This window comes from Vipera ursinii (genome assembly GCF_947247035.1).
Source record: "Vipera ursinii genome assembly, chromosome: 10".
Lineage (NCBI taxonomy): Eukaryota > Metazoa > Chordata > Lepidosauria > Squamata > Viperidae > Vipera > Vipera ursinii.
In genome coordinates, this window is record NC_139520.1 from 16850788 (window position 1) to 16878287 (window position 27500).

General features: G+C 40.7%; 2 protein-coding genes across 5 annotated transcripts in view; one reads left to right on the plus strand and one right to left on the minus strand.

Moving 5' to 3' along the window:
• The window catches only part of ITFG1 (integrin alpha FG-GAP repeat containing 1), a 49992-nt gene extending 35756 nt beyond the window's left edge, over nucleotides 1-14236 (minus strand). Inside the window, exons 1-6 of the mRNA XM_083370269.1 lie at nucleotides 13948-14236; nucleotides 9358-9430; nucleotides 7922-8061; nucleotides 6061-6118; nucleotides 5855-5929; nucleotides 2291-2389 (exon numbers count right to left, since the gene is read on the minus strand). Coding sequence (XP_083226395.1) covers nucleotides 2291-2389; nucleotides 5855-5929; nucleotides 6061-6118; nucleotides 7922-8061; nucleotides 9358-9430; nucleotides 13948-14170 — 668 coding nt within the window. The 5' untranslated portion in view covers nucleotides 14171-14236. The remainder of the gene's footprint in view (nucleotides 1-2290; nucleotides 2390-5854; nucleotides 5930-6060; nucleotides 6119-7921; nucleotides 8062-9357; nucleotides 9431-13947) is intronic.
• A 99-nt stretch (nucleotides 14237-14335) lies between these two features.
• PHKB (phosphorylase kinase regulatory subunit beta) overlaps nucleotides 14336-27500 on the plus strand; it is a 97597-nt gene continuing 84432 nt past the window's right edge. For 3 of the 4 annotated variants that reach the window (XM_083370528.1, XM_083370527.1, XM_083370529.1), the window contains exons 1-2: nucleotides 14361-14459; nucleotides 27313-27402. In XM_083370528.1, coding sequence (XP_083226654.1) covers nucleotides 14393-14459; nucleotides 27313-27402 — 157 coding nt within the window. In that variant the 5' untranslated portion in view covers nucleotides 14361-14392. Of the gene's footprint in view, nucleotides 14460-19043; nucleotides 19152-27312; nucleotides 27403-27500 lie in introns of all 4 variants that reach the window. The other variant, XM_083370530.1, reaches the window with a different exon arrangement.

Genomic DNA, 27500 nt, shown 5'->3' on the forward strand with positions numbered 1-27500 from the left:
AAAAACTAACGTGGCATAAAAACGCTGAGAGTAAAGATGATTCCCCTCGCCTCCTTTTTGCAGACGTACTTTAAATCTGTTATAATAATGTCACTATCAAAAACAGTTTAGCTGCTTTCATTATTTTGAGCACATTTGCAAGAGAAAGAAAGAAAACATTCTCTATATGTAGGGCAACCTGGTATTTGCTTCCCCCCCCCACAACCAATTTGCCTTTGATCTTTCAAACAATTTCTTTCCTCCAATTCCACTATTTTTTCCCCTGAAGCCTTTTCAGTCATTGTATTTATCTCTCTGCCATAATCCAACCCACTAAAATCAAGAGAATCATATTGATTCATTGCTTGTTATAAAACTGCATTGGTGAGCCATTTTTTTTTTACACAGTGCAGAAAACAGGATTAAAAACGTGAATCGTACGGGTGAGCCAAAACTGAATCAAAAGAGACATTCAAAAGGATCCAGAACAAAAGCGATGGGGGAAAAAAAAAGTCAAGACAGTTTTTTTTTAAAGCTGGAAGATGAAAGAACCTGGGAGAATCACAGTCTTAATAACCATAATAATCAGCAGCCACCAAGATGGGAAAAGGTGAAATCAACAAGGCACAAGAAGGAACCTACAGAGGCAGAGAACACAAGAACTCTCATGATCAATCGAATGAGATCTATGATCTCCCTTCATTATCGATCAACCAAATATCGTGTAGCAAAGTGCAAAATCCGGCAATATTTTTGACATTAAAAATGCCTTTAGAAAGAGAGAGAGAGAGAGAGAGATGGCTGAGCAGAGATGCAGAATGCAACACCTGCAGTGAAATTAAATGGAATAATACAGTCACAGATACTCATGCCAATTGGAACCCACAAACTGCCTCTCCTTTGTTTTTTTGTTTCCCTTTTGATTACGCTGTTATAAATCTTGATGTGTTGTATTTATTGTTTCAGTGCAACAACATTGGCGTGGTATTAAAGTTATTAACATTCCACTGTTTGGAGAACTGGGGGTATTGGAAATAGGAGAAAAAAAGATTAGATTCTGTCAATTTTTAGGATTTTGATATGACAAGCATAAAATTATGTTTGCCCACTGTTTTGCAAGATGACGGGCGTAGGAAAAGGACGGTGTTATTTGAAGCAAAAGAATCGTGATGTAACTGCAACATGAGGTCACATAATTAAATTAACCCCAATCCAGGCCCCTGTGAGAGAAACCCAAAAGAGCAATTTATTTATTTTCTCATATTTATACTGCCACCCATCTCGCTATCAAGTAACTATATCACAGTATGTATAGCATATTGATAAGAAGTCTAAGAGGAATAGAACAGAACGCAAGAACAGAATTTTGTCATAGAATAGGAATAGAATAGAATAGAATGGAAGGGACCTTGGAGGTCTTCTAGTCCAACCCCCTGCTCAGGCAGGAAACCCTATATCATTCCAGACAAATGGTTGTCCAATCTCTTCTTAAAAAACATCCATTGATACTGTGGAGAAAAAGGGAATTCCTAATTAAGACTCCCAGCCAACTCAGCCAATTTTAAATATTGCTAGTATAATATCTGGAGTAGTCTAACCTCAGTTAGAACGGAAGAAGCTTCTTGGTTGAGAAGCAAAATGTTTTCAAAGAAAAAAAAATCAAGGAAGTCCAGTTGCCTTTTTTTTTTAAAGCACCTTTGGGACAACCATGACCTGGATGACTGAGAATCTCCATAGACATTTTTTATTTTATTTTGACGTGTGGGCAACAGGTTTTCAGCAAACGTAAGTCACGGGCAGCCATGCCCTGGTAGGTAGACTTTAACTCCCAGGTGACAGTGGAATTCTGAGATTTGAAGTCCATATGCCTGGAGGTGGCCGTGTTTAGGAAACACTCAATGAAGACGGAAGAAAGTTCTATTTTGAGTTGAGCTCAACTTCGGACGACTTTACGGCAGTACAACAAAGTAGTTGTTTGCCATGGCCTTTTTTGGGGATTTTTTTAAACCAAAATCTTCTCTAGCCCATAGCTTTGGTTAATTCTGAGGGGGTCTCCCATTCGAGCACTAATCCGATCCGCTGCTTTTTAGTTTTTCAAGACCAGAGCCCAGCACAATATTTCGAATTAGAAATAGGCTGTTTGGACCTTGCTGGGAGCATTCGTCGATCAAATGTTTTGCGTGCCTCCGATTAATATTCGCTGCTGTTTATGTGCCTATCTCACAGGGAAAACTTTTATTTATTTATTTATTTATTTATTTATTTATTTATTTATTTATTTATTTATTTATTTTAAACGTTTCAAGGAGACTTACCTGCAGTGAAATCGTGATTCATATCGATGAATGCGTGGGAGTGAGGCTTAAACATTGCATTTTCTGCATCCAGCATTTGGAGCCATGTTAAATTCCTGAGAAATAACATTTTGAAAATTAACAGCTTATCTGCATTTCGCGAGGTTCTTTACGTACGTAAATAGTACAGGTGGCCCTCGACTTACAACAGTTCATTTAGTGACAGTTCGAAATTACAACAGCACTGGAAAAAAATTGACCTATGACCATTTTTCACACTTACGACCATTTTCCGCATCCCCATGATCAAAATTCAGACGCTTGGCCACTGACTTGTATGTACAAGGGTTGCAGTGTCCCGGCGTCATGGGGTCCCCAAAATCAATGGGGAAGCCAGTTTCACTTAACAACTGTGTTACTCACTTAAACAACTGCAGTGATTCAGTGAACAGCTGTGGCAAGAAAGGTTGTAAAATGGGACACTTAACAAATGTTTCACTTAGCAACAGAAATTTTGGGCTCAATTGCGGTCATAAGTCAAAGGATTACCTGTACTGGAGAACTCCACTGGCAAGCAACTCTATCTAATAATTTACTTTTGGAGTGGTAACTGAAATTATGCTGAACTGCATATAGACACCAGGAGGCCCAATGTAAATTTTAAAAGCATCATTAAAACTGCCTTAGTAAGACAACTGCTAGCAATAAGAAACAAGGGGAAAATGATGAATAGGCCGGGCCATTTGCTTCAAAGGTTGTTTTTTTGTTTTTGTTTTAAAGCTGATGATTAAAATACATTTAATTGAAATTGCTATGCTGGCTAAACCTCTGGCCAGTTCATTCAATGATTAAGTATTCTTTAAGAAGATTTGGCTTTAGATGCTTATTCCCTAGAGTCTTGCTTCCCAACTAAGTCTCCTCTGTTGATTAAGACGTTAATGGAATTTGATTTCCATACCTGAGTTATTTGTAAGTTGATTTAAATTTAGAGAAAAGCTGGAGCCATAGGTTCAAGCAATTAAAATGTTTTGCTCGCGCATTCTAAAGAGAGGGATATTCCATCAGCAAAAACATATGTGTGTGTGTGTGTGTGTGTGTGTGTGGTAGTTTGTGGTTCAACACCATAAGGGAAATTGGATATTATCTTGCCACGTGCATGACTGTTAAAACATATTTCATTTGTTGGGCATACCATGTGTCACAAACATCACAAATTAATTTTGTTAATCTTAATAACAAATTAGGCTTGTTGTATGATGGCACCACTCCATCAAAAACTAACGTATATAAATCAAGCACTTTATATATGCTGTAGATTTTTTATGAAATGAACATCTTCAGTTAGCCGATTTATCACGGTCTTACTTATCAATTCTGCAGATAAGTAAAGCAAACAAGCAATGCTTCAAATGAAATAAAATGTAAACATAAAAAGATAACCATGGTACATCGTCAAGTTAGGGGGTCCCTGATGGTCTCAGAGCTTGATGGTTTTCTTGCAGATGTTTCAGTAGCAAACAAGGCAACATCCTCAATGCAAGACCAAGGATCCCTTGGTTCAACTCTGAGCTACAAATATTCTTTTCTACCTAGTTTTATAGTTTAACAACATTTGCCAGAGTCAAGGAAACTGTGCCTGGATGCTTATAAATGAGCTTCTGGTTCCTTACAGGAGGCACGATATAAGAAAACGGATGCTGTGTAGAGTCTCTGGATTCTTTCTCACAATAGCAAAATCAAAGCTCATATAGGATTTTTTTGAATTTGCCTGTCTTGACTAGACTGATGGTGTAACCTAACTGGGTCATGAAACATCTGCAAGAAAAGCACCCAGCTCAGAGAGCACCAAGGTCCCCACAGTCCTGGTCCCAGTCCTCCTCCTCTTTGAATAGCTTAACAACATTCCTTCTGAAGCATGGTTTCCAGAAATTAGCATTTTACTGCAAATTAAATTACCCCCTGCTGATTAATTTTATTGTTAGAATTAATGCCTCTTCCAAAATGTTTCAAGACTTGGCAGGAAAACATTTCCATCTCCAACGAGCTGGTGTCTGTAGCACTCGCATCCTTTTCTTCGGGATAAAAAAAAGGAACAAAAGCAGAGCACTGATTCACAAAGGGATAAGACCTACCCATACTTTTCATGCAGTGTGACTATAATCCTGCACTTCATTTGAAGAAAAGAATGACATTCTACTAAAAAAATATTTCTCATGGCGGGGAGGTGGAAGAGGGGAAAGGAGGAAGAGAACCAAGAACAGAGAGGAGGTGGGTTTCCCCCCCCCCCACCGTTCAAAAGCTGCTAAAATCTTCTAACAAAACTTATGTGAGGTTGTAATTGCTACTGCATAACCCCAGAGCAATTTGAAGGCTTTGTTCTGTTAAGTCACAGATTTTATGGAGTAATCTCCATACGACTGAAATAACTTAATGGTCAACTCATGCCCCATATCTGAAAAGAAGGCCCACCCCTATTTACACCACACAAACCTAAAACATGATTTGTAAAACAAAACACTGCTTTTTATGCTAGTCATTTGTCCTGTCAAAGAAAATGCCACAAACAGATTCCTGAGACCAATCCAATTAGGGCTTATACCAAATACTACGATTTGGGCCTTCAAATACCACAGTCTTATGTTATTTCATCATTTACTTAAATGAATGATTCTTTTGCCTTTTTTATTTAACCAAAGTTACTTGCCAAGGATACCAAATATGTTGTTTAATTTAAAAAGTTAGAGGCCTGGGGTGGGGGGGTGGGGAAGAAACAAGTTCGAAAATTGCTGCGCTGTTTCTATGGAAACAGGAGGATAATCTGATTGACTTCCCTAAGTGTTATGTGTTTGTCTTGACAGAAGTGCTAGAAAGCCCCAGGGAAGAGCAAAGCGCTGCACAACACCCCATTTTACTTTTGAGGTGCTGAACACTCTCATTGGGTCCATACAAAAGTTAAACCCCTGGCCGAAGATGGCAGTCCTCTGGGTGGGTCCATGTGAAAAGGGGCATGGCGCCTGGCTGCATGCCGGCAAATTCCCAATACCAAGAAACCCGCTCAACCTTAACAGTTAAGATTAATTTTTTTAAAAAAAATGCCTACCCCTGGGCTAAGCTGGCTCAGGAATTCTGGGATTTGAAGTCCACGAGTCATAAAAGAGCCAAGGTTGCCAACCCCTGGGCTAGGGCTTATTTTGGGGGAAACATAATACAGTGTTCTGGGGTCCCGTGATCACCATCTGTGACCTTCCCAGGTGGCTTCCGACAAGCAATGTGAATGGGGGAAAAGTGGATTTATTTAATGAGCGGATGATCTGCTTGACAACTCATTTAGCAACTTCCTTTTTTTTAGCAACATAAATTTTAGTTCCAACTGTGGTTGTTAAGTCAAGGATTCTCTGTAATATGAACCGCAGGTTACAATTATCTTGCAAGAATTCGCTTTTTAAGTATGGTACATTGCCAACATTTAGCCAAAGTTTGGTTCCATCAAAATACACCGCTTGCAGTGATAAGTATTTATTACCGAAATACTGTGTATAGCAAATTCTTAGGATATAACAATAATGAAGATATTAGCTTACCTGCCAATCAGTATTTCTGGCGTTTTAGATTCATTGGTAACTCCAAAGATGTCAGGAATTAAATCACCATTGAAACTTCAGAAGCAACAGCAAAACAACAAAAGTTGGATATTCAAATTACACAATTGTATACAACCACTTTAAAAGGAAAACCAACCCCCCCCCTAATTTCACTCTTAAAAATCTCACAGTAAGCATACACTTACTCCATGATTAATGGTTCATCATCAAATGTCTTATTTGCTACAAATTTATGATTTATATCTGGGGGAAAAAACAAAAACAAAAAAGAGTCACATTTGTTACATGTTCACATTTACACACATTCAATTGGGTCTTTGCTTTATTTATGATTCTTTGTATTCACCATTACTACAGACTGAAATTAACCCTTTTCCTATTCCAGAGGAATATGAAACTATCCAAGAGATTTCTCTATTTCATCTAGTAAAAAAATGAAGAAATTCAAGGAACTGAAGCTAGATCTGTTTATTTATAATAATAATCCTTAAAACAATTTTAACTAGCTGGACTATAACATCCAGTATGCTTTCCTGTAGTGAAAAGAGTTTATGCTTTCGATAATGATTTTACTTTGTTTTCATTAATAACAATGGAACATAAAAGCACTACACTCTGAACAGATATTCTTAACATCTCTAAAACACCTTTCAAAATATGTACGTGTAATTCTTAACGGAAGACAATACCATTTCAACATGACGGTTAAAAAAGAAAATCAAGAAAAAATTTCTTGCCTAATTATTCACTGATGATACAGAAAGACACTGCACAGCTCATGTATTTTAACCTGAATCAGAGCAGCGTGCACATTACTTAAAAATTGCACATGTCCAGCTGACATATGCATCTCTGCACAAATGGAGAAATGGATAGAGGAAAAAATCTACGAAGCCTATTCAGCCTATATATATATATGTATATAAATTACACAAACTCATTCACATGTATACACTATGTCTTATCCTAGACAAAAGTTGTTGGTCATATATAAAGGTGTTACCATCATCACCATCACCATTTTAGCCATTGTTTATCCACTGCAGGATGAAGGCCCCTTTTGTGTGCTTCCCAACAATACGGTCCTGAGCTTTCAATTGGGCCCACCGTATTTGCTGATGTCGTCACTCCATCTTGTTCTAGCTCTCTTTCGTGGACACTTTTCAATCCAGTGGGATCCGTTCTATGACTGCCTTGCTCCACCTGCCATCAGTTCTTCTTGCTAGGTGACCAGCCCATTTCCATTTCAGTTCTTTTACTCTCTGGATGACGTATTCTTTTGTTTGTCCTCCGATCTAGGTGCAGGTCTTTCCAACTTGTCTTGGGATGACAAGCACGTCTCTTCCCATGACTCCTTGCGCCACTCATAGCTTTTGTGTAAATTGTGAAGTTAGTGTCCATGTTTCGCCAGCGTGTGTTAGAGCAGGTAACAATGATGGAAAACTTTTCTCTTCAGGCATAGGAGGAGGTTGTGCTTGAGAATTATGCTTAGCCTGCAGAATGCCTGCCAACCACATTTGACACGCCATTCAATTTCCTTTATTGTATCACCTTCCACTGAGAACCATTGGCCAGGTATATGTAGTGGTCTACTACGAATCCAGTTGTTCTCCAGATATATATTTTTTCCTTTCTTTGGTGAATACACAACCTGGCTCTTTTCCAGGTTGGACTATCTAGCTTGCTGTTGAGCAGCATGCCTCTAGAACAGGGGTGTCAAACTGGTGGCCCACGGGCCGGATACGTCACGCACAGGCCACGCCCACCCCAGCTCCGCAAAGGCAAAAAACATCGTGATGTGTCACATGACACCCGTGTTCTAGAATTTCAGATAAATCCAAATGGAGGTATAAGGGGATATTATACGCTTCTTGCACACAATATGCTCTTCCACTATTACACAGGCTCTTGAGTCAAGGACTATATGTAAACTGAATTTAAGTACATTCATCTCTCACATTCACCTCAGAATGGGGATATTTATAGTTGGTTTGCAGAAGAACTCAATGAATATTTTCTGGACATTATCACTGCAATATAGCCTACCTAAAGTTTGATTATTTCCCCAGAAAATCCAGACTGTTAGGTCAGCATTAGGCTGTTCTTTTGGACGAGTTGTCAAAAGGACATCCATTTGTGAATCACCATTGTAATCACCAGGAACTACACTGGTTATCACAACATCCCTGAAATTAAGGGAGGAAAAAAAGTTTAGGCACCAAATCTACCATAAGAAAACACTATATTGAAAGAAATGACACTTATATAATGCTGCCTTACGTATAATTGTTCTAGTTCAAAATAAAATCTTGACAAAATCATCTTCAGCACTATACCATCCTAAATTTTGCAGCTCCAATGGCTTAAACGATTTCACACTTCAGAACTAGTTTTGTCCTTCAAAAAAAAAATCTTCAAAGATTAAAATTTATCATTGTCTTATCCTTCTAAATGTCTACGAGAGCTGTCATATTTCTGGCAAATAGGGACACGGGAATCATGGTTTGTGCGCTTCTGGGTTTCTGGCAGTACATTTTTAGTGAACTACTCTAAAAAAAACAGACAAATTTCATCAACACAGGCATGTCAAAGTTGCAATGTCACGTGACGTCACGCGACGTATTGTGACTTTTTCCACATTGCCGGCAATGGGGAGGGCGTGGTTTTGTTGTGATGCATCCAGCCCATGGGCTTGCAGTTTGACACCCCTGCTCTATAATATAGGTATTAAAACTGGTATCAATTTCCAAGTGTAGTTTAATCACTTAAATCCAAATAGAATTTTAGTACTCCTGAGAAAGGGAAGGTATTAGCATTTGAAAAGATTTTAAATCAGGGCTCTCCAAACTTGGCAACTGTAAGACTTGTGGACCTCAACTCCCAGAATTCTTCAGCCAGCCATGTTGGCTGGGGAATTCTGGGAGTTGAAGTCCATAAGTTAGACTTCAGTTGCCCTGTTTTAAATTGTGGAGATGTGGACTCTCTTGGTAGAGAATGCTGTGGAAAGGAAGTAGCAGATTTGGCAATAAAGGGTTTGAGCTTTTCCCCCCTCATATTTCCCCTGCCATATCTCCTCCGCAGTACGTGTACATTGTTTCATATCAGAAAGCACAACGAACAAGCTGAAAATAATCTACAATATTTTTTCTGAAAACCATTGGCTCCATTAATACTTTAAAAATGCCAATGTATTGCATGGGCAGCTCTAAGCACATTTATTGAAAAATACATTGTCCTCAAAAAAAAGGGCTTAATTCACATTTAGTTGCTCTGCTTCATTATGAATGTAAAACATCACTAGGTTAGATACATCATGAATTATTACTGTAATCATCTTTGAGGCTGCAGAAAAATCCCCATACGAGCGTTACAAAACAGATCTTTGAGACCCGAGTATTTTAGTAAGATCCATTTAACATCCAGATACATAGAATGAACAGCACACAAAATCTATTGGAACAATTCCAGTACGCTGCATTTACCTTAAGAGTAATTTGACTTTGGGCTTAAAGGAGGGCTCATTTTGGTCCGCAAGGAAGATATTTAATTCACTCTCTGTAAAGGGAGGAGGAAATACATCTTTTTTACTTCAATAGCAACAACAAATATCAGAGTAACAATCTTTGGACTTTCTGCCTTCATGACTGCGTTTTCAACCCCACCTCCTTTTACCTCATCTAAAGAAATAATAAGCACACAGGGTGTTTTCTCCAGGTTTTGGAGGCATATATGTGTCCGCCCCACTAGGTAGACCAGATCAAGAAATCAACTCCACAGGAAGCCTCAAATTACAGAATAACAGAGTCGGAAGGGACCTTGTAGGTCATCTAGTCCAACCCACTTCTCAAGCAGAAGACCCTATACCACAAGGGTCTTCAAACTTGGCCCTTTTATGACTTGTGGACTTCAACTCCCAGAATTCCTCAGCCAACATGCCTGGCTGAGGAATTCTGGGAGTTGAAGTCCACAAGTCATAAAAGGGCCAAGTTTGAAGACCCCTGCTATGCCATTTCTGACAAGTGGCTGCCCAGTCTCTTCTTGAAAGCCTCCAGTGATGAAGCACCCATTGCTTTATAGAGATTGCCTATCAGAGAATCAAGCAAGTCAGCCATTCTTTCTTCTACTTGTAGTTTAGCGAATTAAGGAAGTGTCCTGGCCATTTCTGAATGGTATCTGGAAGTTAGGGGCTTAAAAAGTATTTGACCTCTTGTTGCCTTGGCAACAGAGCTTGTCAGTCTCCGCCAAGATCATTTTGCTTACCTTGTACGAGGTGCACACATGGATCATAATGATCAAGCTAAGTCTACTTAACATCCCTGATGCTCTAACTTTATTTCATGGGGAAATGCTAGAACATTTTCAGCACATCCTGCCTGAACAGGGGGTTGGACTAGAAAACCTTCAAGGTCCCTTCCAACTCTCGTTATTCTGTAATCTGTAAACTCCAATATTCACACTGCAACTTCAGGAAAGTTTGTTACTAGTTACTGCTGCATGCAGGAAGCCCTACATTTTTTAAAATTCTCCCTTTTAAAAATCATTGCTAGGTTTCCAAACAATTAAAAAAGAAATGCTTAAGTCTTTAAATAACACAGCTGTGAAATTAAAAGTAAGCCAACCCAAAAAGTACTGTAGCATATTCTTTACTTAAGATTTGCAAATTATATTTCCTACTGATCTGTATTAGTATACAGTAAACCAAAGGAAGAGACTATATTTAGGAACAAACTGTCCTCTCCACAGCCCAACCTATTGCTTTCTATTCTTTTTATTTTTACAAATTTATTTCTTTGAAATTGCACAATGATCTCTCATGATTTCTATAGTATAAAAAGCATGAAGAAAACTTAATCATCAAAACAGATGATTAACTGAGAGCTGTAGCTATAGTGAAATCCTCCAGTGTAGGAATCATCCCTGATTTACTTATAAAGGTATGGAATACACAAGTGCCAATAAACAAAAGTTACATTTCTTTCATCACTCCAGCATTCCTTATTCTTTTTTACCTGAGGTTCAACCCACAAAACACTTTAGCAGTCCACCAGTAACAGCAAGGCCTTTCTTAAGCTTCACTCCTTCTGTCAGGAAATCTCAATTATAACTTTAACAAAGCCCACTCTGCCTTAATTTATTGTGCACGTAAAAAGACAGACACTACTTGACGTCAGACATATTGAAGCCAAAATGAAACAAGGAACTTTGTGACCTTTATGAAGTAAACACATTAGCACGAGAAGGAAATTGCTTTCTGTGCCCGGTGGTTATTGGCAGAAGGATATCTGCTTTGTTTACATGCCAAAGAGAAACATTTATGTGGCACATTCTGGCTCGTGATGTCAACAATAAGGAAATTCACGTCCATTGTCTGCTATTCACATTTCAATATGCCTTTCTTAACCAACAAAAGGAGGACAAGGTAAGCAAACCAGCATATGAATCACTGTTAGCATATGTTCCTATACCAACACATTTAAGAGGCCAAAACATTAGGACGAACGTACAAATAATTTGACAAAAAGACATCAGTGTCACTCTACTACAGGGGTCTTCAAACTTGGCCCTTTTATGACTTGTGGACTTCAACTCCCAGAATTCCTCAGCCAGGCACGCTGGCTGAGGAATTCTGGGAGTTGAAGTCCACAAGTCATAAAAGGGCCACGTTTGAAGACAGCTGCTCTACTAGTTATACTCGCTACATTAACATAATTTTGGGACTCGTTTGCTGACCAATTGGCAAATTCCTATGTTGGCAAAGCCAGTTTGGTGTGGTGATTAAGGTGCTGGCCTAGAAACCAGGAGAGGGTGAGTTCTAGTCCCGCCTTAGCCAGGAAAGCCAGTTGGGTGAATTTGAATCAGTCCCTCTCTCCTCAGCCCAGCTCTCTGTTCTGAGGAAAACAGCAGGAGGAAGGAATACAGGTAGTCCTCGACTTACAAACACCATTGAGCCCAAAATTTCTGTTGCTAAGTGAGATATTGGTTGAGCGAGTTTTGCCCCATTTTACGACTTTTCTTGCCACAGTTGTTAAGCGAATCGTTGCAGTTCTTAAATTAGTAACACGGTTAAGTGAATCTGGCTTCCCCCTTGACTTTGCTTGTCAGAAGGTCACAAAAGGGGATCGCGTGACCCCAGGACACTGCAATGGTCATAAATGTGAGTCAGTTGTCAACCGGCTGAATTTTGTTCACATGACTGTGGGGATGTCGCAATTGTCGTAGGTGTGCAAAATGGTCCTAACTCACTTTTCCCAGTGCTGCTGTAACTTTGAATAGTCACTAAGTGAACTGGTGTAGGTCGAGGACTGCCTGTATTACGTCTGTTTGCTACCTTGAGTTACTTCTAAAGTAACAAAGACAAAAATCTAGGCAAATAAGCTTTTGGTGTGCATCTACCTGATCAGTACAACAATGGCACAAACATAGCCAAGCAAGATTTAATCTTTAACCTTTGATATTCCCTCCTAGAATGCGATAGCCAAAAGGGGCAAATTCAGAGCCTCCAGAAAGGAGAAAGTGACTGATGAAGAGATGAGAAAATGGGCAATTCGCACATGTGTGATATCTGACACTCCCCAAAGTTCATTCCGACTGTATCAACGACGATTAAACTCCCAATAGCACCATATGACACAAGATCAGGTTCACAGTCACCTTGAGAATGATTCTGAGTAGTTTTTAAAAGTTTTCCCAAAGATGCTTTTTCAGGAGGCAACTAGACCTTCTTGTTTTCCCTTTGAAGATGTTTCGCTTCTCATCCATGAAGCTTCTTCAGCTCTGACTGGAATGGTGGGGAATGGAAGGATTTATACTCCTTGCAGACAGCTGGTCATTTGCAATTTTTTAGAGAGTTGTTGAGGCCACTTGGAGGTTTATTTGTGTCCTCAGGATCACCGGAGTGGTGGAAATGGGTGCGGAGCAGGGGTGTGAAATGGGCAGCCCACGGGCCGGATGCGTCACGCGCAGGCCACACCCAGCCCCGCTCCGCAAAAGATGTCACGATACGTCACGTGACGTGATCGGGTTTGACACCCGTGGTGTGGAGCCTTCTCGGAACTGCTGAAAGGGCTGCGTGGTAGGATGGAGACAGATGATGTCGCATCCCCTCTTTGGAACAGCTCCTCTCAACAGAGTGGGAGGGATACGACATCACCTCAAGGGGGCCTCGACGACTCTCTGAAACACGGGTGCGAAACTCGATCGCGTCATGTGACGTATCGTATTTTTTAGCCTTGGCGGAGCTGGGGTGGGCGTGGCCTGTGCGTGGCGCACCTGGCCCCGCAGGCCGCCAGTTTGACAGCCCTGCTGGGAAAGGATGCAAATGACCAGCTGTCTGCAAGGAGTATAAATCCTTCCATTCCCCACCATTCCAGTCAGAGCTGAAGACGCTTCTCGGATGGGAAGCGAAAGGTCTTCCAAGAAAAAACAGGAAAGTCCAGTTGCTTCCTAAAAAAGCACCTTTTGGGGGGGGGGAACAACCACGACCTGGAGGACTGAGAATCTCCAGAGACGTTTTTAAAAGTTTCACTTCCCCATCATTCATTGAAAGGGGGTGGGAGGGACGTCCAAAGTACCACCAGCCCCCTGCTCCACATCCATTAGGCCAGTGTTTCCCAACCTTAGGAACTTGAAGATGCGTGGACTTCAACTCCCAGAATTCCCCAGCCAGCATAGCTGGCTGGGGAATTCTAGGAGTTGAAGTCCACGCATCTTCAAGTTCCTAAGGTTGGGAAACGCTGCATTAGGCAGACTTTCCCCCCCCAATTAATCCCAAAGATGCCCCAAAGGCGGGTTTTCAAAACCCCTGAGAAAATAAAATTAAAAAAGGGGGTGGGTGGGAACAGTCCTCCTAAAGACCCCACCCACCCCCTCAGGTTGCAACTGACTAGAGCAGGGGTAGGCAACCTCGGCTCTTTTATGACTCATGGACTTCAATTCCCAGAATTCCTGAGTCAGCATGGCTGACTCAGGAATTCTGGGAATTGAAGTCCATGAGTCATAAAAGAGCCGAGGTTGCCTACCCCTGGACTAGAGCGAGGCCCCCGGCAGCTCCTCCGCCGGCCTCGGCCTCTCACCTCGCCTCAGCACGAAGAGGTCGGTCTGCTTGTCGGAGTTGAAGTCCCCGAAGGCGGCCAGCGTCCCGAAGGCCTCGGCCCCGAAGACAGGCGAGGTGACATTCTGCAGGGCCCGGCCCGGCTTCAGCAGCGGCCCGACCGCCACCAGCAGCAGCCACAGCAGACAAGGCCGGCGAGGCCTAACCGGGACGGCACCGCGGGCGGGGCGGCAGGGCCCCCCCATCGCGCGGTCAAAACTCCAACCGGCTCCTCGGCGGCCAGCACCGGCACGGCTGGGCAGGGCCGCGCGACTTCCGGGTTCGCTTTACGGCGCCGCCGCAGCGCGCCTGCGCGGGCGGTGTGCCTTTACGGCGGAGCCGAGCAACCGTTACTGGCAAGGGGGCGGGCCCTTCGGCCCATTGGCTTCGGGCGGAGTTTTGAGCAGGCCGCTCGTCCTTCTCCCGCCATGGCGTCTTCTCTGGCCGATGTGAGCTGGAAAATGCTGGAGCTGAGGGCCCGCTCTAAGCGTTCAGGTCTGACTTCTCTCCCCCTGCGTGTTCTCCCTTCTGTCCGCCGCGCCGCCTCGCTCTCGCTTTCCTTTTCGCTTGCCGAGCGGAGAGTTCGGAACTCCAACTCCCAGGATGCCCCGCGAGCCCGGCCTCCCTCCCTGCTCCTCCCTCCCGCCGCGCTTTCTGCCGCCTGAAGCGCGAAAGCCCTGGCGGGGAACTCTGGGAGTTGTAGTCTGAGCTCTCGCTCCCTTTTTCTGGTCCTCTTCCTTCTGCTGCTGCTCGCTTTTTCCACCCTCGCTTCATCGCTCCCAGAATGAACCGGCCCTTCGCACAACCGGGAGGACTTGCAGTTGAAAAGACCATTTTTTGGGGGGAAAAAATGTAAAAAAATAATAATTTAAAGTCTTTCCCAGAAACTTTTGACTGGTCCCCTTGATCATTTAGGGCAGTGTTTCCCTACCTTAGGAACTTGAAGATGCGTGGACTTCAACTCCCAGAATTCCCCAGCCAGCATAGCTGGCTGGGGAATTCTGGGAGTTGAAGTCCACGCATCTTCAAGTTCCTAAGGTTGGGAAACGCTGATTTAGGGGATCCTTCCCAACCCTCGCAGCCAGCCCCCTTCCTGGGCTGGAGGGACTCACTTTGGGCCAGACCCCTTTGTTTCCCCCCCTTTTTTTAAGAAGGGAAAATATTAAAATTAATATTAAAATTAAGACTTTGCCTTGTATATCTCGACAGGTCAAGATAGTTTTATTTATTTATTTATTTATTATTGGGACTTATATGCCGCCCTATCTCCCGAAGGACTCAGGGCGGCTAACTTGCTAGCAGACTGGCAAAATATAGTTGGGCAGTTATAATAAACTTAAATAGTAGGAATGAAAAAGAGGAATTAGTATTGGGAGGGGGTTTTGCTCACCCTTTGGGGCAGCCATCAGTGAATGGGAAAAGCTACAGAGAAAACTTCTGCAATCTTGCCCTTAAGAAACATCTGAAATTCTCTCTAGGGGCTTCTGTGTAGGTAAGCGTCAAGCTGGTTTTGCAGAAATAAGAACAACCGATTTGAAAAATGCTAGGTGCTTCTAATGTTTCCTCCAGTTTTGCCACCGTGGCTAAAAGCCACAGTGAGGAAACCTGATCTTTCTGCTTGCTATTTGCAATGATTGGTTTTGAAAGCAGAACCTGGTTTAAAATATCCTGGGGCAATTTCATTGGTGTCCTAGACATGATGGAACTCGCTATTTCGATCGTACTATTTTGCTAAATCACCAAGATTGGGATTAAATCCTAGTTTTACAGAACACTTTGGAAGACGTTTATATATGTATATTATACATTGTAGCCAAGATAAGACAAAAATGAAACCTCTATCTTGAACAAGTGCTGTGTATTTCCGATTATAAGTTATTGGCTATCCACCTTTTTCTTGATGTGACTGTGTTTCTGATAATCAGAGACAGATAATTAGATGGGGAGTTTTAATTTGATCCAAGCTAAACCCAGGTGGAAGAAATTACAGCAATCTACGGTTTCTCCTGTTCTTCAGCTGTTTTTTGTACACTTTTATGTTCCAGGTTTCTTTAATCGTTTTCCTAATCCATTTTGCAAGAGTTTTCTTCTGCCCCTGTGATTTGATCTCCTAGTATTTCTCTCCCTGTCTTTCCCTCTCTTGGTTTTTCCCCTTTCTCTCGACAATGTGGATGTGCTGTCTCACAATTTTACCTTCCTTGGCCCCATCAATATGTCTTCTCTTCTTTAGCTTGTAGCTATTTTTGTCTTGCTTGAGGCATTTGGCAGCTTCACAAGTGACTTGCAAAGGTGGCTGCACAACTCTGGCTGTCCCCAAAATGCAAATTTTGCCGTTGCCTGTTTACATTTCTTGCTACCCTTTCAGTATAAAATCATTAATAAAAGTCTTCAGAGAAAGTCTATCCACAACACGCATTGGCCCCAGTAACTTATATGAGCTCCTTTATATTTTCAGCTACATTTTACTTTACTTCTGTAGATGTATCTTTTCATATAGGAAAAGAGTGAAATTATGTTTCAGATTTATAGTTTAATCTACTTAGATTAAACTGTTTACTGTTCATGATGATTACTACGTATCTATTACATTTCCTCCTGTCAACTTTGGTCAGCAAACCATTGCTTGGACTGAATTTTCAAATCATACCCAAAATAAAGGCCTATTAACACATTATAAAGAGCCTTCTATATACACCCTTACATAAGATAAACTAGTACTTTTAAATTGGCTGAGGAATTCTGAAGTCCATATGTCTTAAAGTTGCCAAGTTTGAAAAATACTGTTATAGAATAAACTATAAATGAATTTCTGTAAATAGAATGAGCATTAAAAGCAAAATTGAAAATTGCAATGAAGCCTACTGCTTTCTTTTCTATTTTGTATTTGAGCCGTGGATTTTTTCCCCCTTTCAAATTCTGAGTTTCTATCTACTGCCTTGAATAAGAAAATATAGTTGCAAATAAATACATTTCATATGACATATACCCTTACCAACTTTGGTATGCTCCTCAACGGGGATTCCAGTTATCCCTTCTTAGATGTATCTCACAGGATAGATTTTAATCAATGTTGTTTTGGTAAGGTAAAACTATAAACTTTTGAGTTGTGCAGAAACAAACACAATGGAAAAGATACAAAACTGCTATTGCAAATACTAGTTTAGATCTATGAGGTAGTTTAGGCATGCCACTATAATTAGCAACAGGATTGTTAAGCTCATAATAGGTAACTAATTAATAGTCAAATGTTAATCATTGCTGTTTAAATACTGTCCAGTAGCCTGATAAAGATTGGCTAATTTGAATGCATGCGTAATTTGATATGAAGGATAATACCTGAAAAAATTCACTAAAACAGAGCTTTCAAATCCTCCTCTATAAGTGTGGTGTAACAGATTATGGGTATTCCTCAATTTATGACCATAATTGAGCCCCAAAACTGTGTTCTAAACAACACTGTTGTTAAGTGAGTTTTGCACAATTTTACGACTTTTCTTGCCACAGTTGTTAACCGAATCACTGCAGGTGATAAGTTTAATGACATAATTATTGTGAATCTGGCGTCCCCCATTCTGACTTTGCTAGTCAAAAGGTCACAAAAGGGGGGGTGTCACATGATCCCGGGACACTGCCATCATCATAAATATGAACCAGTTGTCAATTTTGCACAGCATGACCATATTAGGGATGCTACTATAGTCATAGCTGTGGGGAAAAAAGCATAAGTCCCTATTTTCAGCACCGTTGTATCTTTGAATGCTCCCTAAATGAATGGTTGTAAGTCAAGGACTACCTGTAGGAGTAGGGAGATCCAGATTTACTCCTACCTTAACCCAACAAGCTGTTTTGGGGGCTTAGGCCAATCCCCCCCATCTCAACCCACTTCACAGCGTTGTGGGGAAAGTTATAAAGAACAGCCTCCTGAATGGAAGGTGTGATAGGAATCAAATAAATAACCACAAGGCGTGTATATATGTGTGTGTATATATATATGTGTGTGTACACACACACACACACACACACACACACACACACATATATATATATATATATATATATATATATATATATATATATATATATATATGAAGGGACGCGGTGGCTCAGTGGGTTAGGACGCTGAGCTTGTCGATCAGAAGGTCGGCAGTTTGGCGGGTCGAATCCTGAGTGCCGCGTAACAGAGTGAGCGCCTGTTACTTATCCCAGCTTCTACCAACCTAGCAGTTCGAAAGCATGTAAAAATGCAAGTAGAAAAATAGGGACCACTATGGTGGGAAGGTAAGAGCGTTCTGTGCGCCTTTGGCATCTAGTCATGCCGGCCACATGACCACGGAGACGTCCTCGGACAAGCGCTGGCTCTTCGGCTTTGAAACGGAGATGTATATGTATATGTTTGCACAGCCCCCCTCCCAATCAAAGAATTCTTAAGGCATATATTTATAGCATAAAGCCAAATGGAACATAATTTACACCCTTAATTAACTCAAGAGTGCGTTAGATGTAATTGATGTCTCTCCTAGAAATGATGGCAAAGCTTTCCAAGGATACACCAGTAATTATAGGTCTAAGCAGGCTGGGTAATTCAGTCAAGGGATGGAGTCTGAGAAAAAACAAATATCTATTGAGCAAACCTAAAACTTATTTATGGACTCTTTAATGGGGAGCTTCAGGGTCCCACGAAGTAAATATTACATATACCAACGTACTCTTTGAATTAGCAAATAATTACATCTTCCATTAACCCAAATAGTTTTGATTTGGACCTGACATTTATTTCATAGGACTGGATGCTTCCTAAACACTCAATATTGTAAAAAAAAAAATACATCAGTTGAATAATATTGCTGCAGCAAAACAATTGAACGTTATGCAACTAGGTGATGATGCTTCAGCCAATGAATTTTTTTTAAAAAAAAAATGGTATGGGAAAATAAAGTTTTGCAGTACATAAGGAAAGCCTCAGGTATAATTAATCTAATTAATCTCCTTTATTGTCTGGCATGATGTGAATAACTTTGCTAACACTGCCTTTGCTTAATTGAAACCTGATTGCTTCTAACCCTCACTAAACATTTTCAGAAATTGCAGTAGTTTAGGCTGGCAACGTTTGTGATTAGCTGCAACAGCTTGACATGGCCACTTCAAATACTGACAGAGTCACCTCGTCTCGTGCTTTCTTGTGGTCGGGTAAGTATGTTGACTCTTATAGATCTCTTATTTCGTCATTTGGGGTGATGTGGATATATTAACACAAGCAGACACTCTTGATAAAAATATGGCTGCTTATTGATATGAAGTGTCAGCTTAAAAAAGAGCCCTAATGTCTGCCATGATTGATGTTTTTGAAGCAATGTAACAGCTGGAACCCGGTCATAACCCTGCTGATGCCTTTCTGTCATAGCATTATAGAAAGTCCTGACTTACGACGACAGTCGGGACCAGAATTCCATTGTTAAGCGGGATTTGGTTATCAACAATTTCATTGTTAAGTGAATTTTTACCACTCCCTTTTTTTGGCCACAGTTTTGAAGGGAATCGCTGCAGTTCACTTCATTAAGCAAATCTGCTTCCCCTATTGGCTTTGCTGGTCAGGCGCTGGCTGACAGTGTCACAAATGGCAATTGTCATATATACATGCCGGTTGTCAAGTGCCCAGATTGTGATCGTGGGGATGCTGCAACGGTGGTAATGGCTGTCAGTCACTTTTCACAGTGTCCTCGTAATTTTGAACGGTCATAAATGAATGATTGTATGTCAAAGACTACCTATACTGCAGGCCAATAAATCCTGGCCGCTTTGTGTATTAGAATGATGTGGAAAAGCAAAAAAGCTCCTTTGCTGTTATAGAACTCCATGGTCAAAGCAGCTTCAGCAGTCAGGTGTTTGAATTTGCTTCGGGTTTGCTGGTGTTCCATGGGAATAACAGAATAACAGAGTTGGAAGGGACCTTGGAGGTCTTCTAGTCCAACCCCCTGCTCAAGCAGGAGACCCTAGATCATTTCAGACAAATGCTTGTCCAATCTCTTCATAAAAACTCCAGTGATGGAGCACCCACAACACCTGGAGGCAAGCCGTTCCACTGGTTGATTGTCCTCGCTGTCAGGAAGTTTCTCTTTAGTTCCAGGTTGCTTCTCTCCTTGATGAGTTTCCATCCGTTGCTTCTTCTCCTGACTTCAGGTGCTTTGGAGAATAGGTGGACCCCGTCTTCTTTGTGGCAGCCCCTCAAATATTGGAAAACTGCTATCATGACACCCCAAGTCCTTCTCTTCCATTAATTACTAGACAAACCCAATACCTGCAACCGTTCTTGATGTTTTGGCCTCCAATCGCCCTAATCCTGTTTGTTGCTCTTCTCTGCACTCTTTCCAAAGCCTCAACATCTTTTTTTGCATCGTGGTGACCAAAACAGGTTGCAGTATTCCAAGTGCGGCCTTGGCAAGGCATTATAAAGCGGTACTAACACTTCATGTGATCTTGGATTGTGTCCCTGATAGAATCTCTGCTCAGAAGGGAAAGAGAGGCGTGTCTTAGCACAGGCTTCCTCGCTTATATGTCTGGCCAGTGTTTCTCATGCTGAAACAGGCTGATCAAGGATAAACACATCAGGATTGCCTGCTGTGCATGGAATCCCTTTTCTACACTCTCTTTTATATGTTGTTGTTGTTGTTAGTTGCAAAGTCGTGTCCGACCCATCGCGACCCTATGGACAACGTTCCTCCAGGCTTTCCTGTCCTCTACCATCTTCTGGAGTCCATTTAAGCTCATGCCTACTGCTTCAGTGACTCCATCCAGCCACCTCATTCTCTGCCGTCCCCTTCTTCTATTGCCCTCAACCTTTCCCAGCACTAGGCTCTTCTCCAGTGAGTCCTTCCTTCTCATTAGATGGCCAAAGTATTTGAGTTTTAGCGATAAATGAAAAAACACATTTGACACGTCTTCTGTGGAGTGGGGAAGAGAACATCTCTCTCTCTGCCTACCCTCACTTCAGATACATCTGCAAACTCAGCGCCATAAATCATAGATGTCCATGTACAGTATGCAGTTAAGTACAATATTGGTCGTAATGGCCAATAAGGAGCTCTGGGGAAGAAGAGAAGTGGGCTATGAAAGCAACCCTCCTTTTCCTGACCACTTGCCTTGCAGACACATTGAGTATCCCCTGATATTTTTCTTTCCACTCTCCTTATATTATGAACGGTTTTATAGTCCCTAATTATACCTCTTCTTGAGAGAGTTTTTTTTCCCCCAAGGCAAAACTATGGCAATCGTTGTAGCTCTTCTCTGTAGAGTTTACATGTGTTTTTACCTGGCCAACGCACAATTAGTTATGGAATTTTAGATAGTCACTGGAATTGACTAGACTAGAGCTGGAAGGGACCCTGGTCTTCTAGTCCAGCCCCCTGCTCAAGCAGGAGGACCTAGACCATCTCAGACAGGTGGTTGTCCAGTCTCTTCTTAAAAATCTCCAGTGATGGAGCCCCCACGATTTCTGGTGGCAAGCTGTTCCACTGGTTGATTGTCCTCACTGTCAGGAAGTTTCTCCTTAATTCCAGGTTGCTTCTCTCCTTGATCAGTTTCCATTAACCCTTGTGAGGAAATGTTTCATTAGCTGGAGTTGTTGGTTTACTCTACTAGCTGTAAAATAACATTGATAAAACAGGGATTTTTTTTGCTGCTGGTGTTTATAACCCTATTACTGTATAGTCTGCCATTCATTTTTAGCTAGCAAGTAATCACACAGACATTCTGTTATTCGTCATTTAGTTGTGTATACAATATAAACTTTTCCACAAGTTCATGGTGGAGCTGATAGTGATGCAGGGAAGATAGTATGTCCTATATCAGAACAACAATAAAAGGATTTTACATCATAACCGTAAGAAGAGTACAGTAGGAAAAAAGGAGTAATCACAGGTTTCAATCTCATCCTTTTAGACGCCACCTTAATTTGTTTTATCAGCTCACCTTACTCAGCTTGTGAATATGATCATTATCTTTTAGTCTGCTTTCATTGCACCAGAGAAGAATGCTAGTTAACGATGAAGTGTCAGAGTTTAGTTGAGGAAATGTATCTGCAAATACTTGTGTGGTGTACATTTTTTCCCTGCACTCCAGATGTGAGAGGTGGATAAAAAACAGACCTAACCTTACAGGGGAGTTTAGCTAATACATGTAGCCTCTTCACTTTCAATCCTGTCACAGTTTGCCGATGTTTTGCTTTTCCCTGTTGTTGTTTTTTTGCAGCAACACTATGTCCTTTTTAGTAAAAGAATTGCATCCAACATGTAAGAGTTAGTTTTCTAAATTGTGAGGTTATTATTGCTTCAGCTGTCCTCTTCTGAACGGCTCTTGGAGTTGCGTAGTTTCTGGCTTTCTGTTTGTGCCTTAAAATATGCCTTGAATAATATATGTATATGTATGTGTGTGTGTGTGTGTATACATACATATATATATGTAATGTGTATATGTGTATATGTGTGTGTATATATATATATATATATATATATATATATATATATATATATATATATATATATATGTATATATATATATATGTGTGTGTGTGTGTGTGTGTGTGTGTGTGTGTGTGTCAAATGTTAACTACCGGTATTTAGATTACTTTGCTAGGCCCCAAACATGGGGCAAATCTTTATTTCCTGTTTTCAGCCTATCTTGAAGGCTATCGAACAGGCAGTAGTCACACCGGACAGTTCATATATTTGTGTAAATTACTAACAAAGAATTAAGGGAGACTGAAATGCATTTGTAACTCATTAGTTTTCATCAGTCAGAGTTAGAAATGCATTTCAGTCTCCCTTAATTCTTTGTTAGTAATTTACACACACACACACACACACACACACATATATATATATATATACACACACACATACATATACATATACATATACATATACATATACACACATATATATGGTTTTTCTTTGTCCCTCTGCAGCTTTTTTCTTCGGTATTTTTCTTTTTGATCCCTGAACGAAGCGAATCTTTGGCAGTTCGTGGGTGGTTGATTTGAGGTCCTGTCTCTTGTTAGAACGAGGTCCTGCATTATGCCCTCATGAAGCTACTGGGATGTCTCTGCCAGTATCGCAGGTCATCAGGTCATAAAATGACATGTCTCCCAGTTGTACTCGTTGTTATACATTTGCTTCTTCAGCTGTCGTGACATGGGTGCATGCTACCTCTGCCCCCTTTCCCAGGGACTGTGATTTAAATGGAAACATATCACGGCAGCCTGTCAAAAATAACCCTTTCCTGTATATTTTACACATGCTGATATATACAAAAGGTCTTGATGGGAGTTTTAAAGTGCTTTGCGGATTTTCTTTTTTTTTTAACCAAACATTGGGGAAGGGATAGGGTAGCAAAACATTTTTTTCCATGATTATTCTCTTGCTTCTCCTGAAAATAAGCCATGACAGAAACTTGAGTGTTATCTCTTTTTTTTTTTTGATTTGTAATGGAGTTATATTCCTATGTTGATGGGATTCATTGGTTGCCGTAGAATGGTTTTCTCTACTGGGGGAACAGTAAATCTAATTTAATGAATAAAAATAAGTTCAATCCAGGATTTATTAAGCAGAGTATTTGACTTATTTGATGACATACGTTGTCCATTTAAAATGTTTTTGATTCAAATCTGTCGCCAACAATTGATATGTATTCTGATAATGTGACATGTATAGTTGTTTCTTGCAGCTGGTTATTTATTGGAAGGATCGGTTTTCTATGATTGTATGTGTATGTTTTAAATTCACACACTATTCCTGTTTACTTTCATATTAGAAATACAGTATTGGAAAGTTGCATGCTTTATGTTGAAGCCACCTGATTAATCAACCTTTATATATGACTCTGAACTCCAAGTGGGTTAAATGATAATTAACTTTAATGGCATCATTGGCTAGCTAACCCTGAAAATGTTATTAGGAACAATAAAACACCAATACTTCACAACTGCATGTCATAAATACAGTTGACATTGCAGAGTCCAAACAATGAAAAGATAAATTATGGAAATGCCCTTCCATTTAAGGAAGCAGAATAATCAGGTGCAATTAAAGGTGTCAACTCTACAACGAACCTGGCTGAAGCCATCTTGTTCGTTCTAGGTTGCCACAAGAATGGGAGGGGGGAAAATAGAGGTTCTCTGCTAGTCTCAACAATTCTCTGTCCCGTGGGAACCAAGTTGAATTGGGAGAGTTGAGCATTCTGTCGGAAAGCCCATCAAACTATTTTGTTGGGAAACGTAGTTAATTGCATAGTATGGGGTGGGGAGAGTAACTGTACTATTGTAACTCTTTGGAGGGAATTTCAGACTTGGTTTCACTTTTGACCATGGTGAGACTATGTAGCCAATAAACATGTTCTTTGAGAAAACTTCCAGCCTTGGGGTTCTGATTTGTTTGGTCTCACCTATTGGAACCATGACAAAAGGATCTTTAGCCTATATAGGAATGAAAGATACTCCTTGAGGTTCTAGGTAGGACAACTCGGTGTGGCTAACTTGCCCCAGCCAACTCACCAGGGCTAACTCACCACAGGACAAGAGTCACACTAATATCAAAGAAATGATGGAATAGAATCATTAAAGAAAGGATGCCAAAGGAGGGACAAAATGAAGATGTGAATGACAAAAATTAAAATATTCTTTTTTTAATTTTTTTTTTAAAATACTTGAATTGTCCCCCAGCAAGTTGGCTGTGATGAGTTGGCCATGGCGAGTTGGCTGCAAAGGGTTGGCTGTACCAAGTATCCATTCTGAATCCTTGAGCCAAGCAACTGGTAACCATACTACATACAAGACTGGTGACAAAGCTGAAAATAAGGATAAATAGTTGCTGCTCAAGCTAAATCTCGGTCTAAGTAAGAAACACTTTATCAGTTTCCAGTGGTGATCCTGGGCAAAGGAGGCTGATGAAAGTGAGATAACGCTTCAGTTTCTTGAAGCTGCTGAAAATGGGGTCAGTGCATGTCTGCTAGTATCATGTGGATTAGAAAAGCTGAATGTGTTAAATGAATGTACCAAAAGTGGCATTTTCTTCCTAAAAAGATAAGAGAAACAGAGGCAATGCTTTGATTGTAATAACAGATGTTTTGTTTCTATGTGGGCTGCAGATGGCAGATATCCTTGTAAGTATATGTTTTGCAGCACCAACCTATCATTATGTACTGTATTCCACTCTGTGAGACATAGTTTCCATGCTTTAGCACTGTCATCCACCACTCACATTTTAGAAAAATGGTTACAGAAATCTATCTATATCTATCTATCTATCTATCTATCTATCTATCTATCTATCTATCTATCTTGTCCCTATCTATCTATCTATCTATCTATCTATCTATCTATCTATCTATCTATCTATCTATCCATCCATCCATCCATCCATCTATCTCTATCTATATATCATCTCTATATCTATCTATCTGTCTGTCTGTCTGTCTGTCTGTCTGTCTGCAAACACAGTCTACTGCTTTATCTATTACAAATAGCTACTATCTGTAGCTTAAGTGGTCGCTAAGAAAAACATGATGTGACCATGACTGTCATGATTTCACACAGGACAGTGTACCAATAAAGGAGAACATTTGTAGCTCAGGGTTGAACTGTAGGGTCCTTGGTGCTCTCGGTGTCTGCTGTTTTCTTGCAGATGTTTCATGACCCAATCAATGTAACATCATCAGGCCAGCAGTGATGATGTTACCGTAGTTTGGGCAATGAAATGTCTGCAAGAAAACAGTCAAGGACCAAGAGCAACAAGGACCCATCCCAGGACTATGCATTTTAACTGTATTTGTGAGCGCCTGACAGAGATGCTGTGAGGGTCATGAATGCAGGTATTGGTCACAAAGTTAGTTTTTCATCATGGTTGTAACTGAGAACAGTCACTGTCCGAATCAGTTGCTAAGCAAGGATTACCTGCACCTAATACACCCTCCCAATTCACTTCAGATGCTTGGGACTTCCTGTATAGGAATATTGGAATGAAGTTGAAAAAGTACTTTTGCAGCTTGCATGTAAGGAAGACAGTGGCTCACGTGGTTAGGGCCCTGGAGGGACAATCAGCAAGCCCGGTGTTCGAGACCCTGAAGCTGCTGCATGATGGGGTGAGCTCCTGTCATTCCCTCCAGCTCCTGATCCAGCAGTTCAAAAATGGGTAATTGTAAGCTGATAAATATGCCCACTTCGGTGGGCATATTAATAGGGATATGAAAGGAGTCCCTGACTGAGCATCCCTGGGCAACGGTGATGTCACCAGCTTATCCTTTCAACCCGGAAGTGCCTTGGAGCTTCCGACTCGAAAATGAGCAAACTCGCATGTCATTCAGTATTAATGACATTAATTAATTCACCAATATGGGAAGATTATCATTAACTGCTTTGTGTGAATGATCTCGGAAGAGAGAAGGAAGAAAACAGACCAGTCCTGCAGAACCATCTTTAATCTTCTCTCCCCTAAGGCTGTTCCCACTAACTGCCTTAGGAGTGGGATTCTGTAAATGTACTTGTTTTTTTCCCCCCCAGTAATATTGGTTATATTTTTATTGATTACTGCTTAAGACGCTTATTTATCTTAGCTTTATTTATTCTATTCCCAAAGCCACCCATCTCAAATCAAGTGATTATGGATGAGGATGGGCAGGATTATGCTATTACTAGTTAGAATGATAATTCTGATGAATTATATATTTATCTTTGGCTTTAGAAAATTATCTAGTCCTTAAAAAATAGCTGACTTCATTTTCCATGAGTCCTTCTGTGATTTTCCAATTAGATCACATCTGCGGCTCAAACCTGCATCGGGAGTGTTGGTAAGGGAATTGTAGAGAGGATTTAATTAATGTATCCATTGATAAAGTACTAGGGTTTCTCTGTTAATAATTGATGCTGTAGGATAAAATGGCAAGGGGAAAGAGGCTGGCCTAAAGTAATTTGATCTGAGATTCATTAGAGGCTTTTAACGCTACAGAGTTGGTTCAATGTTTCGATTGAGTTGCCTAAGTTCTATTCATACTTCATTCTGAATTTCTCAATGTGCAGGAAATCCTGACTGATATTTTCCTGCAAAGAAGAATTCTAAAAAGTGTGTTTCTCCCCCCCCCATCTCTTTTTCTTCACACCAATCAACATTTAACCCGATTGCTATGTTTTTATTCCTGTGGACTCTCTCTCCTGGTTCCCGTTCGGAAAAGGGTGGGATAACAGCTGAGGTCAACACAAATTACTCAATAGAAGTAAATGAGACAACTTTCACAAAGCCTGCAATTCTGCTTTTGTCTCTCTGCTGTGATTGTAATCCAAGGCTCCTTCATTCCTTCCTTTTAGGCTCTGTATACGAGCCCATGAAAAGCATTAATCTGCCAAGACCAGATGCAGAGAGTCTGTGGGATAAGTTGGACCATTACTATCGTATAGGTAAGTCACACAAAAATATTTTCTGCTTTGAGAAAACTGAGAGAGCGAAGATAAATAATGTTATGTTCTTGTCATAAATGTAATTGGAATCATAAAAA